The following is a 17,381-nucleotide window of genomic DNA, read 5'->3' on the forward strand; positions in this document are numbered from 1 at the left end:
ATTCTCAAGGCAGCCTCAAGCTTTGCACAGAAAACTAACCCTACCGGGCCTCTGGCCACCTGCTTACAGGCCAGTGTGAGGAAATTAGATTCAACCTAAGCCCATTTATGAATATCTTGCAACCGTGACACAATGTTTGGGGGCACCAGTGGCTTTCCACACCATGGTGCTGCAGCATTTGAAGAGTATAAGAGCCTGATAAACAAATCTGCACAGGAGTCTATCATTTTTGGTCTTGACATCAAAACACAACAGGCACAGTTCAGGCATGGTGGCGACTGCCCGACGCACTAACTTAGAGATAATCTCCATTTCTTCCACCCACGTCCGAGCTATAACCGTGCAATCCTACACCATATAGTAGGAACCTGCATCAAGCTGATGTGATCTTGGACACTCCCGACACTGTACCCTCGAACATGCGATGTATGTGTCTTCTTGCGGTGAGATAGGTCTTATGTAAAAATTAAATTGTGTGTATCTGGAGATTTTCTTAACCTGTTTCAAATCCCTGTTCCATTGCTCATCCGTAATCACCCTCCCCATATCGGCTGTCCATCTGTTCCTAACTCGCATACCTAGAACGGATTGTTGAGTATTCAATAAGGGTGTATAGCACAGTGATTGCCCCACTCCTTTCCCGTATATTAGCATGCCCTGTAGGGGTCCTAAAATAGCACATACCCTTCGCTCCCGTCCCCACCTCCGGTCCATGACACTCAACATGGCATTATATGTAAGGAAGTGACCTGCTGGTATCTTTTAAGTTTCACATACATCCTGAAATGTGAGCAAAGTGCCCTCCTCATACATGTCCCTGACACAGATCACTCTGGCCCCCACCCACAGTTGCCTATCATGTGTCAGCATGACCTTTTTCATCTCCAGTAGCACCCATTTGTAGCTGTGGTGCATATGGGCGAGCTGCCCTTTTTAGGTGTCGCCTAGCATTGCAGCGCATGCGCTGCTCGCTTTGTGAGGCATGCTGTATTAGGGTATTTTTTTAGAAGTGGTGTGGAAGCTCCACCCATATTTTTCATTGGCAGGCGTCATCGTCCATGGTAAATGCTGGCTTTGAATTGATAATGATGCTTCTTAGTCCCTCCTTTTTACTGCCCTGTCTCCTTTTGGGACCGCCCATCAGGACTGGATCTTTTACTTGCGGTGTTACATTGTCTCTTTTATTGTTCGGTAGCACTATTTGTTTTCCGTTTGCCTTTAAAGTGAAAGCGCGATGCAAATGTTATTGGGATCAAATTCTGAAGAGATGCTTGTGTTAAAGCCTTAACTGCAGCGGTTTTTCCGCCGCGGTGCGGGCGTTCTAAAGGGTGGGTGGGGCTCCGTCAGCAGCACTAGGGAGGTAGTGCTCCCGTAAATGTAATACCGAGCGCGGCGCTCGCATCAGGGACAGCACACTCGGTTTATTTTATTTGAGTTTTTTGATGTAATACCGAGTGCAACGCCCGCTTCTGGGACAATGTGTTTTTTTTTTCTTTTTCTTTTTTTTACTTAGACCAGAGGATTTATGGGTAAGCTCCTTTAGGGCTCCGTATATTTCCGACTGCCCCTTTAAAGGGCAGTCCCAGATACCCTTACTCACCCACAGGGTGCTACAGCTCGGAGAGAGAAATCACATGAGCCACAATCACTAACTGACCATGACCCGACCCAAGCTGCTGCTCGCTTGCCTCCTGTCATGGACTTCTGCCGGACTGTACTTCATGGAGTGGCAGCACTGCTAAAAGCTGGCAAACAGGAGGCAACCCGGTGAGTGAGGTATGGCAACGGGGGCGTTCAGCTCAGGGGTGATGAACAGTGCTGGTTTCTTGCTGTCTCCAGACCTAGCAGGGGCCTCGCTGAGCCCAGTGAGCAGGTCATTGATTCCCGAGAAAACAGCATGCATTAATATGCGCTTATGCTGTTTAATGAGTCAAATCACTGCACGCCGATCAGCTTGTAATGGGTTTGATTGATTTGCCATGCATGCTGGATAGCCCGGGTACCCATGGAATTCCAATCAATCAATATACTTATAAAGCGCGCTACTTACCCGCGAGGGTCTCAAGGCGCTGAGGGAAGGGGGGGGCTGCTACTGCTCGAAGAGCCAGATCTTGAGGAGTCTTCTGAAGGTGAGGAGGTCTTTTGTCTGCCATAGGTGGGTGGGGAGGGTATTCAAGGTCTTGGCGGCTAGGAAGGAGAATGATCTGCCGCTGGAGGTCACACGTGGTATTGCGGGGGACTGCGGCGAGGGCGAGGTTGGCGGAGCGGAGCTGGCGGGTGGGGATGTAGAAGTTGAGTCGGTCGTTGAGGTAGGCTGGTCCAGTGTTGTGGAGGGACTTGTGTGCGTGGGTGAGGAGCTTGAACGTGATCCTCTTCTCGACGGGGAGCCAGTGAAGATCTCGCAGGTGGGGGTGATGTGGTTGCGGCGAGGAATGTCGAGGATCAGTCGGGCGGAGGCGTTTTGAATGCGTTACAGTCGTTGCAGGTGTTTGGCCGGGATGCCTGCGTAGAGTGCGTTGCCGTAATCCAGCCTGCTGCTAACGAGGGCCTGGGTCACAGTTCTTCTTGTTCCGGTTGGGATCCACTTGTAGATCCTGCGGAGCATGCGAAGGGTGTTGTAGCAGGAGGAGGAGATGGCATTGATCTGTTTTGACATGGTGAGGGAGTAGTCGAGGATGATTCCCAGGTTGCGTGCGTGGTTGGTGGGGGTAGGTGCTGTTCCTAGCATGGACGGCCACCAGGAGTCGTCTCAGGCTGAGGCAGTGGATCCGAGGATGAGGACCTCCGTCTTGTCCGAGTTCAGCTTCAGTCGGCTGTTCCATCATTCCACTGGTCCACACATGTCCTCACTGTCCTGGTGCTGTTGGAAGTAAACCATCAAGGCATCCATTGGAATTGCTGCGGTAACTGGGCTGTTATCAAGACCAAGGGTTACCGTAATTGCAGAATTAAAGTTTTAGGGGGGTATTTCAAGTTACTCCCTATAGAGCCCTAGGAATTGTGACATAATTTGAAGAAAAAAACTAGCAACAACTAGAGTTAGCACAGGGATTTCCACATGTAATTCTGGACATTTTTGCAGTGGGAAGATTCTTGAATATTTAACATGGATCTGCCAGTGGTATGAGCTGGGCCTTCTGATACCTACTTCCTGTTTCCTGCCAAAGCTGTATTCAGGTGGCACTCGTAATGAGTGCATCTGACTCCTTGATCCATGTGCAGAAAATGTCTATCATGACAAATGGAGACCAAAGTTCCCTGCTACCGCTGTTGAGTTTGGACTCAACTGTGCCAATCCGCACTCTTTGGTATTAACATTCATAACAAGAATTTACAATGCAATAGGTTCCCATTTACACGAGTTTGAGCTATTGACATTGTAAATGACAATGCCTTTTATTTTTGTTTATGTTTTTAAAACATAAATAAAAGGCATTGTCATTTACAATGCCAATAGTTTAAACTTGTGTAAATGAGAGACCTATTGCATTGCAAATGCTTGTTTATGTAAGTAGCAGTGCCAGCACTTTCTAGGCACCACTGCAAGGTTATATCTGATGGTCGGCTTGTTTCACAAATGTAATAGCCATTCCAAGATTCTTTTTGCTCTGCAACATCCTTAACAAGTGGTCCCTCCCTGGGTGAGTGGTGTCTGTTATCCAGCGCATTGACCACTGTAGCTGCACCGCTGTATTATACAGCTCATAATTCAGGGCCCCTCAACCTTCCCTCTAATAGTTGACTTTGGAGCTTATGAATTCCGATTCTTATCCTGGCAGACTGCCATATCAAGCCCAAAAGAATGCCATTTGTTTCACTGAAAAAATATTTCTCTTGGGGATTTCCATGTATAGTCATAAGCACTTCAATAGTCCCGCCCACGTGCCGGAAACCCGGAGCACTTCTTTAGATATATTTTCTTGAGTGGATATTTTTCGCCTTTCTTCAGGAAGGCCTACAAAGGCACTTAAGATATAGAAAAGACTAGATAGGCTACAATGGCTACAACTTCATCTTGAAGTGAAAAAGATAGCCTGTATACTATGTTTTCTGCTATTTTTTATGGTGTTTAACACACAGATAACTCCCATTCACAAAACTCCTTTTTTTCATGATAGAGATGAAAGGATAAGACACAGTAGCCCCATAGGCTTCCATTATATGTCTTAAACGAGACGCTATGCCTTTAGGAAAACTCCAGGGAACACCAGTATTCCATGATGCACAGCCAGTGGAAGTTGCTTCAGTTCTTTTTTCTGGCTCCTGCTATCAGGACCTTGAAGCATTTAGCTCTACCAAATTTGTTTTTTTTCTTCAAAAATCTCTTCAGAATTTTGCTCTACGTCTTTGGCCTTTCTCTACCTTTTTCTGTCTTTTTACCACAGTTTCATTAAAAAATGCCTTCTCTTTTTGATAAGTGTCCAGACTGTTGAAGGAAGAAGGCCAAAACTGACCCGCATAGAGTGTGCATTATTTGCCTGCCTGCTACTCACGTTCCTGATTCCTGTTCCATCTGTAAAACCTTTTCCAGGCGCTCCCTGCTTGACAGGGAGAAGAGAAGATTCGACTTCAAGGAGCAGAAGAATGAAGAAAACAGCAGGTCCAGTCATCATGTTGACTTCAGGGCGAGGAGAGGGTCAGTCCTCTACCAGGGCTCTGTCTTCAGCCTCAGGGGGGGAGAGGGGAGGGGGGGGGGGACACTCTCCAGTAGAAAATGCGCTGAAAAACGGCACCGGTCGACGTCAAAGGCGACAACGTCGAGAGGAGTCACAACGTCAAGGAGAAGATCTTCAACGGCGGTGGTATGCCAACGTCACCGTCAATCAAATTTGCCAAGCCACCGTCGATCGACCTCGAGAAAACACTGTTGATCACGGACTCGGTCGACTTCGAGAAGTCTGCAGTCGACATCGAGAGGAGGTTCTCTTGCGAGACGACGTCGATGGTCGCCGTCGACAAGTAGATCGACTTTGAGGGGGAAAGATGGGTCTCCTGTGGAATCTGCAGCTCCTTCTTTACTCAAGAAGGCTCGGAAAAAGAGGAGACTAATCTACTCTTTGGATTTGGAGAATTCCCAAACATACTCTCCATCTAGGACCATATCACCTACTCAGTCTCCGCCTCATCTTTCAGATGATCAACCTAGCCCACCTACATTGCCGCCTCCTCAGCCTACTACACCTCCTCCTCCGCCTACTACTCCGCCTCCTCCTACACCACGAAGGCCAAGGTCTAAGTCTCACAAGAGGGATCGTCCTCGCAGCCATAGACGCTCCTCTACTCGTTCCCACCGCCGACACTACCCTGGTAGATCGTGCTCTAGACACACCAGGGACAATTCCTCTATATGTACAGGAAGATATTCTCCTACTTTATCTGACTCTCCTCCTCAAAGGATTTCACCAATTGACAATATTTCTACCTTTCAAGAAGTTTTGGTGCGGAGGGTTTCCAAATTGAACATTCCAATGTCCACTCCGACGCCATCAACTTCTGTTATGTTCGAGACTCTTCAACACTGACAAGCATATCATCCCTTGCTTCCTCTGGTGCCGTGCCTGTTGGAACTGGCAATGGAGCTTTTTCTAACACCCTCTTCCATTAATCCAGCTCCATCCAGGCTGTAAAAGAAGTATTGTGCTCCTGAACAGGATCCCACATTCTTATGGACGGATCCAGCCCCAGATTCGGTCATTGTGGTGGCAACTAAAAAGCAACATACTTCGGCTCCAACATTTGCAGTTCCACCTGACAAAGAGACCCGTAAGATGGATTCAATGTGAAGGAAAGTGTGCAACACAGCTGCGACTTCCATCAAAGCTGCTAGTGCCACAGCTCTGTTCGATAGATATGACCGAGCACTGTGGGAGTCGCTCCAACAATTTGCGGAACATCTACCTAGAGATAAGAGAGGATTTTAACAAGATCTTAATGGAAGGACTTATGGTATCTAACCAAGTAATTAGCACTGCTGCAGACACATCTCTTCTGGCTGCACATGTATATTTTCACTGAGTGGCACTCAGATGCAACTTATGGCTTCTCTTGACTTCACTGAAGCCTGAAGCACAACAGCGCATCCTGAATCTTCCGTTCTCAGGTACTACACTTTTCGGCTCTCATGCAGACGAGGAGATGGCCCGAATGAAAGTGGAGATGGAGACATTAAAAGCTGTTGGTCTAGAAAGACCCAAATATCAACAAAATTCTTTCCATCCTTTCTCGCGCCAATATTCAACACAGAGGGTTCAAACCCCTCGGTGGTATCAAGGTCGACAGTCAGGTCCACAGCAATCGTATCAACAATCCTACCAACCTTATCAAAATCGACAACCAAGAGGAAGGTCAGGACAACAACCTTCACAATGAGGCAAGAGTCCTACTGGTTCCAAGCCCTGAATCCTGTCTTTCCCCCTCTTCTGTTACCCACTCCGGTAGGGGGAAGCATTCAACATTTCTTGGCAGAGTGGCAAAGAATCACACAAGACAGTTGGGTTCTGAATATTGTGTGCAATGGATATGCTCTACGATTCATCAGCCCTCCACCATCAGTGCCTCCGAAACAGTCAAGATTCCACCTATCACAATTACAAGCAGAAGTGAAATTCTCTTACAAAAACAGGCAGTAGAACCTGTTCCTTTGGTACAACGAGGCAAAGGGCGGTATTCAAGATTCTTTCTCTTCAAAAAGAAAGACAAGAACGAGTTCAGACCCATTCTTGATCTAAGGAAGGCCAACAAATGGATTTGGAGAGGAAGATTCCGGATGTTAACATTACACCAAATCAATCCTCAACTACATCGAGGGGATTGGTTATGTGCAATAGACCTATAAGACACATACTTCCACATCCCCATCATAAAAAACATTGCAAGTTCTTGAGGTTTGCAGTGGGAACAACCACGACCAATACTGTGTACTTCATTTACAGCCAGAAGTCAGCACCCACAACTTCTCCAAGTGCATGATGGTGGTAGCTGCCCATCTGAGGAAAAACAAAGTGTTTGTCTACTCTTATCCAGACGATTGGCTGATCTAGGCATGCTCGTGTCAGGAGGCTCAAGTACATTTCAATCCGACCTTCTCCTTCGGGTGGGACTTCACGTGAATCAAACGAAGTCTACCTCGACTCCTGTACAGTGCCTACAATATCTGGGAGCATCCATTGATACTCGCACGGCAAACGTGTATCCTTCAGTGGCGAGACACTTATCAATCCTTCCAAAGGCTCAGGGGCTCATGACAATGTCGCACCCGACTGTGAGGAAGGTCTCCTCTCTTCTGTGCTCCTTGGGGTCTTGCAAATTCTTCACACCGAATGCACATCTGCACATGAGACCCCTGCAGGAATGTCTGGAAGACCAATGGGACCAGCGAACAGGAGATTGGGAAAACCGGATTCAACTGTCTCAACATGTCCTCCGGTCCATCAAATGGTGGTGTTCGCCCACCAATCTCCTACGAGGGACTCCTTTTCACAAGGATATACCTGCTCAAACTATAGTCACTGATGCCTCTCTCCTGGGATGGGGAGCCCCTACAGATCACCTTCAAATTCATGGCAAATGGTCACACAAAGAATCCACTTACTTATCAATCTGCTAGAGCTACGAGCAGTTAATTTGGCTCTGAAAGCTTTTCAGCCATCATTCGGTGCCAGCTCCCTGCTTGTACTGACGGACAATACAACAACAATATTCTACCTCAGCAAGCAGGGAGGCTCAAGATCCGGACCATTATCTCGGGAAGCCCAGACAATCTGGAAGTGGCTTCTAGCCAGAAACCTGACCATAACAGCAACTCACCTCCCAGGTGTTCAAAATGCAGACTCTCTAAGCAGGCTCCTTTAGGAAAATCATGAGTGGGTCTTAAACGATGACGTGGTACGAGATATATTCGAAAAAGGGGTACTCTGGAGGTCAATTTAGTCGCCACTGCCGCAACCAGCAAATGCCAAAGCTTTGCCTCCAGGTTCTACCAACCGGGAACCCTGGGGAATGCCCTATGGATCAACTGGCCAGGCAGATTTCTCTACGCCTTTCCTCCAGTTCCCCTGATCCCTCCAGTTCTCATCAGGCTCTCTCAATCACGGGTCAAGACGATTCTCATAGCCCCGGAATGGCTATGTCAATGGTGGTTTGCATACATCCTTCACCAGTCTATCCGTCCACATCTCACGCTGCCATGCAAACCACACTTACTAACGAAGTTTGGAGGACAGATGGTGCACCCCAACCTCTCCTCTTTGAATTTGGCAGCATGGCTCCTGAGCTAGTGCAGTATGGACACTTGAACTTACCTCAAAACTGCATGGACATTCTTTTTTTTTTTTTGTAAACCTTTATTGTTACTTAAGTCAGTTACAGTCTCGGGCCTACAAACCATCACGGTCGCCCAACAGAACAGAGGCGGTCAAATCAAATCAATTAAGCCATAAAAATACAGAAGTTCGCCTCCCAAATGCTCTGACGTAACTCAGAAGAATATTCGTACCATCTTGGTAACAGGATTAAAGAAGGTTTCTTTTAAAATTAAAGAAAGAACAGGATCTGATGCCGTACAATGAAACCAGAACAGGTCAAGGGACATTCATAAGACAGGATATTCACAGTCAGGACTACTGTAGATAAGATATTAGTGCTGGTGTACATAATCAGGATAAACAATAAACAGTATATTTAGCCCATCGAATCAGTGTATGTCCGCTGTAACGTAAAGCATTGGAAAGACATCTACCCTTATTATCTGAACTAGCAAAACACACGGAGAGTTACCTCAACTCAGATCCCGGGAAGAAAAGAAGAAGAAGAAAAAAGTTAAAGAAAAGCAAGTATGACACAAATAAAAAGGCCGTAGGAACAGAAAAGAAACAAAAACAATAATACCCCGCCCCCATCCCCCCACCCTGCACACCTGCATACGGCTACGGCCTACCCCCCTAGCAGCGTGCCTATCGCCCAATATCAAAAACCCGAAATCTAGAAGGAAGAAGATGGAAGAAGAAAGAGACAATAATCTACACAAAAACAGAAAGAAAAGGAAAAGGAGAAAAGTTAACGAAAATCCCCCACGATAGGGGAAAGAAGAAAACTTGGGAGGGTCCCCAGTACGGGCCCCCGGCCCCCCCCCCCCACCGCCGCGTGGCATTTCAATTACAACAGAGTTATTACCAAAGTCTCAATGCTGCCAACATAAACAGGATAACAGTTGCCGCTCAGCTCCTCAAGTCACACAATTAAGATGAAAGACCCCCGTGTAACACCAAAAGAAATCATAGTACCACTAATCCACGTAGACCCACCCAGCCATAATCACAAATATAGCCCAGTCCATGTGGTGTAGGGTCGGGCAATCAAAGTACCAGAGTGAACAAACAGGCCAGCCCGGAGAGAAGTCGGGAACAGCGCAATGCACCAGGATACGACACACTCGAAAGCCAACTCATGGACATTCTTAAGGAAGCTAAGCAGCCATCCACACGCTACTCTTATGCTCATGAATGGAAGAGATTCTGTATTTGGTGCTCATTGAAGAATGAGGAACTTACCACTTGCCAGGAAGATGTCATCCTTCCATACTTGCTTCATCTACCACAATCTGACCTCCAATTTTCTTCAATTAAGGTTCACTTGGCAGCCCTAACTGCTTACAGGAATTGCCCCTCACAAACTTCCTGTTTCAGAATTCCTCTCATTGAAGATTTCTTTGAGGGTTTGAAAAGGGTTTTTTCCTCCCATTAGAATTCCTTCCCCTCCTCGGGTGCTTAAAGTGGTTCTTTCTCGGCTAATGCCCTTTGAACCCATTCATAAGGCTACTCTTCAGTATCTGTCTTGGAAGACAGCTTTCCTTGTGGCTATCACTTCCGCCCTCAGATTTAGCGAAATCCAGGCGCTTTGCGGTCAAGAACCGGACACAGTTTTCCATACATCCAAAGTGGTTATGAGGATTCATCCGAAATTCCTCCCTAAGGTAATTTCGGATTTCCGTGTGAACCAAACTATTTCCTTGCCTACTTTTTCCAGCATCCATCTTCTCCAGTGGAGAGATCGCTTCATTTCCTGGATGTAAGGAGGGTTTTAAAATTCTATCTGGACAAAACTAAGGATATAAGGAGAGCGGATCAGTGGTTTATAAACTATGGCTGTAAAGGTCTAGAGACTTCTAAACAATCCATTTCCAGATGGATTGTCATTTGTATTTTACTCTGTTACCACAAAGCTAACAAATCCCTTGCTGGTAAGTCTAGGGCTCACTCCACAAGAGGAAAGGCAGCTACTGCGGCCTTGCTTCATAATATACCCATTTCGGAGATTTGTAAGGCTGCTACCTGGAAGTCAGTCCATACATTCACAAGACACTACTGCCTGGACTTTGATACCAAGGCAGATGCTCAAGTAGGGCAGGCTTCCCTTCGGAACCTCTTTGCTTAAACTTGCAGTTCAATTCTCTGTCTCTTCCACCGCATCTGTTATATAGGGATGGGCTTGCTAGTCTATTTAAGCTCTTATGACTATACATGAAAATCCTGTACAAGAGAAGGAATAGTTTCTTACCTGAAACTCCAGTTCTCTTGTAGGGATATTTCTATGATAAGTCATAAGCAACCCTCCCTCCTGCCTGGTGGAATAGACAGACGTATCCATTATACAGAATAGGCATTCACTTCTCATTGCCTTCAAAAAGAACTGAAGTAACTGCCACTGGCTGTGCATCATGGGATACTGGTGGTCTGTGGAGTTTTCTTAAAGGCTCAACATTTAGATTAAGACATATAATGGCAGCCTATGGGGCAAATCTGTCCCATCCTTTCATCTCTATCATGAAAAAAGGAGTTTTGTGAAGGGGAGTTTTCTGTGTGTTAAACACCATAAAAAATTGCACAAAACATAGTATACTGGCTATCTTTTTCACTTCAAGATGAAGTTGTGGCCATTGTAGCCTATTTAGTTAGGCTGTATTATTGTCTTTTCTATCTCTTAAGTGTCTTTGCAGGCCTTCCTGAAGAACGGCGAAAAGTATCCACTTAAAAAGGTCTATCTAAAGAAGTGCTCCGGGATCCTGGCACGTAGGCGGGACTATTCAAGTGCTTACGACTTATCATGGAAATACCCCTACAAAAGAACAGGAGTTTCCCGTAAGGAACTGTTCCTTATCCTCGAGCACTGGTAACGTTGCAAAAAAAGTACAGTAATAGTGCCAGCAACAACATATTTAAAGAGCTACTTTAAGATGGTTGGAGTGCCTCAAGAAATACAAATCAAAGTAGTTTAGATACAGTGGATTCGGGGGTTTGCTTGGTGAAACGTAGGATTGCTTTCTAGAGGCATACATGAGTGAGGACAACTTTTTTCTGAGATGACATGCAGTCATAATTTATCCGCATGTCATATAATGACCAACATCTTTTCTATGAGAAGATGAACACATCCTTAGAAATTTTTAAACAAATCCATGGTACTCTAATCCCTTTAGGACTAGCATCTCCTTAGAAGTTCAACAGGCAATACCGTACATTTGGATAGTATGGCCACCAGTTTAAGGCAGCAGTCCCAATAAGATCCAGAGATTTTGGAACAAGTTATTCATCCTTAAAAAGGTTAGGGTTATGTATCGGTCCTCTGTCTCCTCCTACTCCTCTCTGACAGCTACAAAACAGAGAATTCCGTTTCAAGGATTAGGACTTTTGATACCAATTGGGTGTTGTATGTCATTGTTTCTTTGAGAGTGCATGGAGCATACATCAGATCAGAATCTTGTATATCATAGAAAGTAGTGGAACATCATCATGCTATAATTTTATGAATTTTGTTCGCTGATCTGAATTATCTAGAGTGCGCAGTGTGTGGATTGGCAGTCAATAGAGCTGCCTTTGCTTGTGACCTAGCACATCATACCCTCTGCACCAGCTGAAGCTAATTACCGTCGCCCTTGGCAGTAGAATTTCGGGGGCAAAACATGGAGCCTTCCTGACAGATAACCTTGTGAGGATGAAAGTCATGAAATGCTATGGGCAGCATAGAACCTCATAACTGTAGCAGGATTGTGGGGGCCTACTCAAGAAGAAGAAGAATAGTGATGGAGGAGATCAGAAGATTTGCTACTATGGTCAGCACATGAAGCCATGGGAAGCAGGTTGGTGTTTGGCCAGCCATATCAGCTGGTCACCATCTTGCGAATGCGCTTTTCTATTTGTTGAGTTTATGGTTTGCATTAAATATCAATATTTTGATCATTAAATAAAGACTGCACTTACATGGGAAACCAACCCTACAGTCACTGGAGATTATCCTTGTGGAGATAGTCCACCCTTGAATAATTCTAAAATCTCACTTCTGAAATCGATACGTGAGTTATAGTGGACTGACCTGGTATTGCACACCCTGGAAATCAAAAAGTTGTGAACAATGTTTTAGTACCCATTTACTAATGAGTCCTTGAATCATGCAATTATGGTAACTGCATAGCACCACATGGCTCATAGTTTTCATCACCACCACCAAGGAAATTTTGGTGTACTTCCATAGTCGCAGATAAGTAAATAATTATTTACCTTTGTATCTATATAACATTCCTGATGTACCCATCTGAGATTGACTAGTTCTATACTTACTTTGCAGCTGCCTGTCAGGGACAACCAGGTGCTCTGATTGTATCCCCAGCGCATGTACAAAAAGATGGTATTTTAACTCAAAATATTGCCAAATCTAATGTTGCAATCGCTCCTGCTGGAACTAGAAGGGTAAGAACAGATTATTAAACAAAAATATTTAAATGTTTTGTTGTAATTGTTTGAATTTCTAAAACCTGCTCTTTAACAACTTTATTTGTTTGGTGGTTGGCGTGGCTTAACCGCCAAGCATGGCAGCCTTAACCTAGCCTTGCTTTGTACATTTGTAGTGTGTGATTCCCCTCTTCACTATCTTAGGTGATCATGAGCGTGATCACGCGCATGTTGGTTTTACATGTACATGTGGAGCGTGATCATGCGTGCTGTTTACTAACTAAATACTTATAAGGTCCCCAAAGCGAAACCTATTGGCTATGCCAATGCTTGTTTAATTAACTCACGGGACGGTTTCCAGATGCCGTCACATGACATAAAGAGTTGTCTGGTAACCTTACAGTAGACCATCTTATTTACGTATAGAAACTCCAATAAGAGCAATGCTGGATTGTCTAATAAGAATCCTAAGATATACTTTTACTACTCTTTATCGAAGGAATTCAGAGACTTCCTGTAAGGAAACCTTCAGCATCCACGTGGAAGCATACATACCTCACTAGGAAAAAGCTAATCAGGGCATTCTGGGAAGTGTAGCGTTGGTTCACTCCAAGAGTTAACAGCCAGCTCAATGTAATTAGTACATCATGTTTACAATTAATGTGTTGTTTACATGTCTGTAATAACCCAGGAGTGGAAACAGAGTGTGCAGATGCCATGGAAATAGATAGGTACATTACTCGCTTCAGTTTGTACAATGGCACCAATACACTAGGCAGCTATAGTTTTTAAATTAAAGCCAGGACTGGAGCTTTGGTAATTGTATTTTGTTCTCGGATAAATAGTACTCTATGTCCTAAGGAGTGCCTGGTTGGAAGAATGTTGAGTTGTCACGTGATATATATGGGAAGTGTCTTGACGTCGTGTGTGTAGACCTGAGCGCTTATTCAGTCAGCGCCTGTGGTATAACATTAGGCCATGGCTATCAGTAAGGCGAACTGCAGAAACAAAAAACACTAATCACCAAAACAGACTCTGAGCCAGTGCAATAAAAGTTGGCTCCCCGAAGGGATACTAATCACTCAGACATCCTCATAAAGAATACGATTTTGTGGAAGAATACAGTGATACACAGTTTTCTCATCGGGCGGGATGAACTGAACCTCAAGAAAATAAAGCCAGCGAGAAAGAATTAGTTATCAAGCCAATGGCAAGCGAAGGGCAGAATGCATTCCCAGGTCAACTTTCTGAAACTTCCTGAGATGTCTTTCGCTTAACACATAGCTGCACTGTGCTGAGACCTAAAAAAACATTATGGCCGCATCATAGTGCTTTTCTTTTCCTTTTCAGACATGCAGCACAGAGGTTGTGCTGCTGTACAACATGGATAAACAAAATGGTAACGCTTACAGATCTCGCAAAGATGAGACTTTTTAGTTTTGCGAATGCTTGTAAGCGACTTACCAGGCTGATTCTAAACGCAGAGATAATTACAGTGTGTCTAAAGGAGCATGTGCAGCAAAAGCCAACAGTGGTTTGATAGAGGATAGAGGATCGGGGGGGGGGCCGGGGTCACAGAGTGAAGCTCTTTGAGTCCAATGGGCGTTGCGCGCCTGTCTGCATTCCACTATCAGTCCTTCCAAAAGGCTTAATTTTCAAAATTATTATTCCTCCCTGAGCACTTTAGGGCAGATACACTTAAATAACCATCATTTGGTAATAAGTTCCTATATAGATCTATATGTTTAGCATATAGGTACAGTCATGTATACACTATGTACAATACTACATTCAATCCTTGTAATTAAAAAATCATAATAAACACGATCCAGTATTAAATTCGTTTTAGTAGATCATATTTCCAAAGTAAGACCAAATCCAACAGAAGTTCTGAACGCGGAAGAAATGTGGCAATGCCTAAGGAGACAAACTCGTCTAACGTGATCACATATACGTGACAGACATTTACAAGAAGAATTGTGACAGTGTTTATGAGACACACTCGTCTAATGTGATTTACAGATTACATATACTTGAATTGGATACTTAAAGGATTATACATTTGGAAATCAGGACAACGTGAGAATTAAGAGGACTGGATGTACCATGAACTTGCGACAAGTGATGTCAGGAATTACATTGATAGTAATAATACGGATATTTTTCCTAGGCCACAGAGCACCTGTCTAAAATCAGGTTACAATTACAGAAGAATAGGTAGCTATCTCAAAATATATTTAACAGACAATACAATTAAAGTATAAAAAACACCATTTATTATTTTGTTAAAAAATGGAAGAAAAACATAGAAAAATATACACAAATGATTTAAAAAGGGGACAATATAAAAAATTACAACTTTGTCCACTTACAACACAATTTGTAAAACATATTCTTGTTAAAAAGACATATAAATGTACATAACTAAGAAATTTCAAACAAAGATATTCAACAATGTCAATGTAAATGGTGACAATCTCAACCTGCGTTTCGGCGAAAAGTCGCCTTCTTCAGGAGAGAACCAAGATGTTTCTAAAAAACAATATAAGTACTTCAGAAACACACAATGATACAATTACAATACATGAGGTAGCGACTGATGGTGCAATAAGAAATTAGACTTCCAACCAAGATTCATGTGATAATACCCTAAACAACGTAACACCTAACGTATTTATATAAACGTCTCATCCAAACAATTTGGAGACCAGTGGAGAAACAATTAATGTGTCCGAAGATGGATATAATGAAGAGTGAATTAATAAAAAAAGGAAAAGAAGACAAGTAGATGTGCAAAGATCAAGTAAAGAGTGAATGTTACCCAAAAGATTCAAAAAGCCTAGAGAGATGGAGTCTTACCTGTACAGCCAAAGGGCTGTTTGTATATTTGACAATTCTTGAAGCTCAGGGTAAAGGTTATCTATGGATACTAAAAAGATTAAATAAAAAGCGACATGAGCGTCCTGGTTTAATTGGGGACTAACCTGTTTATTAACGTCACTTCCAAAGATAAAAGGTAGCCTCTAGATTGATTATATAAATACCTGATTCTAACAAGATGAATTGCAAGAAGGCAAAAGCATGATGATATTTCAGTTACAGGTAAAGAACTGAGCCTCAAGGGATGATGAATCTGCAGGAACGATTTAATGGATAAATATACAATCCCATTCTATGTGCAGAGAAATGGCTTATAAGCCCACCTATGTTGAATAAACATAAAAGTATATACCTGATAAAAAAGAAAGAGACAAAAAGGAAGTCACAGCTGCTTCACAATGAGGGACAAAAATTGCTTGCACGTTTACAGATGATCTGCCTGGAATAAATAACAAGTATAAGTGAGACCAGGCTCATACTACTAAATTGCTGCGCATTTACTTGCTGTCGTGAATAGAATACCTGAATCCAAAGGTTTTTTATACTTTAATTGTATTGTCTGTTAAATATATTTTGAGGTAGCTACCTATCCTTCTGTAATTGTAACCTGATTTTAGACAGGTGCTCTGTGGCCTAGGAAAAATATCCGTATTAATACTAATGTTGCCCTGTCCTAGGAACTATATCCAGACTCAGGGGGTCCCTCTTTTTTATAGGAATTACATTGATGACTGATTTATAAGCCCTGATGAAGTTACCTAAGCACTGACCTGTGTGTGACGAAACACGTGTTGGCTGCACTTTTGGATAATTTGTCTACTGCTTTGAAATTTGTATATTTACTACTGAAGAAATACCTTTTGGATCTGACTGGACATATTTTCTAGGACTTGATTACAAATTTCGAACTTTATTTCATACTTGGAAGAAGAACTTCTGTTGGATTTGGTCTTACTTTGGAAATATGATCTACTAAAACGAATTTAATACTGGATCGTGTTTATTATGATTTTTTGATTACAAGGATTGATTGTAGTATTGTACATAGTGTATACATGACTGTACCTATATGCTAAACATATAGATCTATATAGGAACGTATTACCAAATGATGGTTATTGAAGTGTATCTGCCCTAAAGTGCTCAGGGAGGAATAATAAATTTGTTTGTTTGGTGCCCACGCAGTGGGTATTGTTGGGTTGTATGGTAACCAACCTTTCTTCCCTTTACAGCACAGTTTATGAATAAGTGTTTGTCAACTTTGACTCATTGAGAGTAGTGCGCCCAAGACTAAACCTGGTTACCAGGATTGTTTGTCTAGCTTCCAAAAGGCTTGTTGCTTAATTGAGTTTAATGCAGGGCTTTTCCAGCGTCCAGTCAGCCAAGCCTCTCCACAGTTAATTCCAGCAAGACTTTCTGATGCTTGGGATATATACATTAAAGAAGTAAAAAGACAACTTGAAAAAGTTCCACAAAAACGTTTTTTTTAAAAACACAATGTTAATTGCGAAACAGGTTAGGGGAAGGGTTTAAAGAACACGAGGGCCGGTAGAAAAATTCGGATGAAACAGTGGAGTATGAAGATCGGGGCTGATGAGGGTATCGGAGAACCACCGGGTGAGAGAGAGGGCAGTAGGTGGGATTTCCGTAGACCCCAGGGTATGATGCATCAACACAGTGTTGTGCCGTCAGTGGATGCCTTCACTTTGCAAAGCCTAGTGTCTGTTGGAGGTATCCTACAGAGTGACTGGGTCAGAGCGGCGGTTAGGGGATTGTGAT

At 43.5% G+C, this 17,381-nt stretch overlaps 1 protein-coding gene across 4 annotated transcripts in view; it reads left to right on the plus strand.

The window, feature by feature from the left end:
- MLXIP (MLX interacting protein) overlaps positions 1-17,381 on the plus strand; it is a 1,607,115-nt gene that overhangs the window by 983,903 nt on the left and 605,831 nt on the right. For all 4 annotated transcript variants that reach the window (XR_013602573.1, XM_078667550.1, XM_078667551.1 and 1 more), the window contains one exon: positions 12,619-12,740. Coding sequence is in view for 3 of the 4 variants with exons in the window: in XM_078667550.1 (XP_078523676.1) it covers positions 12,619-12,740 (122 nt within the window). In the remaining variant the exon portion in view is untranslated. The remainder of the gene's footprint in view (positions 1-12,618; positions 12,741-17,381) is intronic.

Source organism: Lissotriton helveticus, chromosome 11 (genome assembly GCF_964261635.1).
Source record: "Lissotriton helveticus chromosome 11, aLisHel1.1, whole genome shotgun sequence".
In the NCBI taxonomy this organism is placed as follows: Eukaryota; Metazoa; Chordata; class Amphibia; order Caudata; family Salamandridae; genus Lissotriton; species Lissotriton helveticus.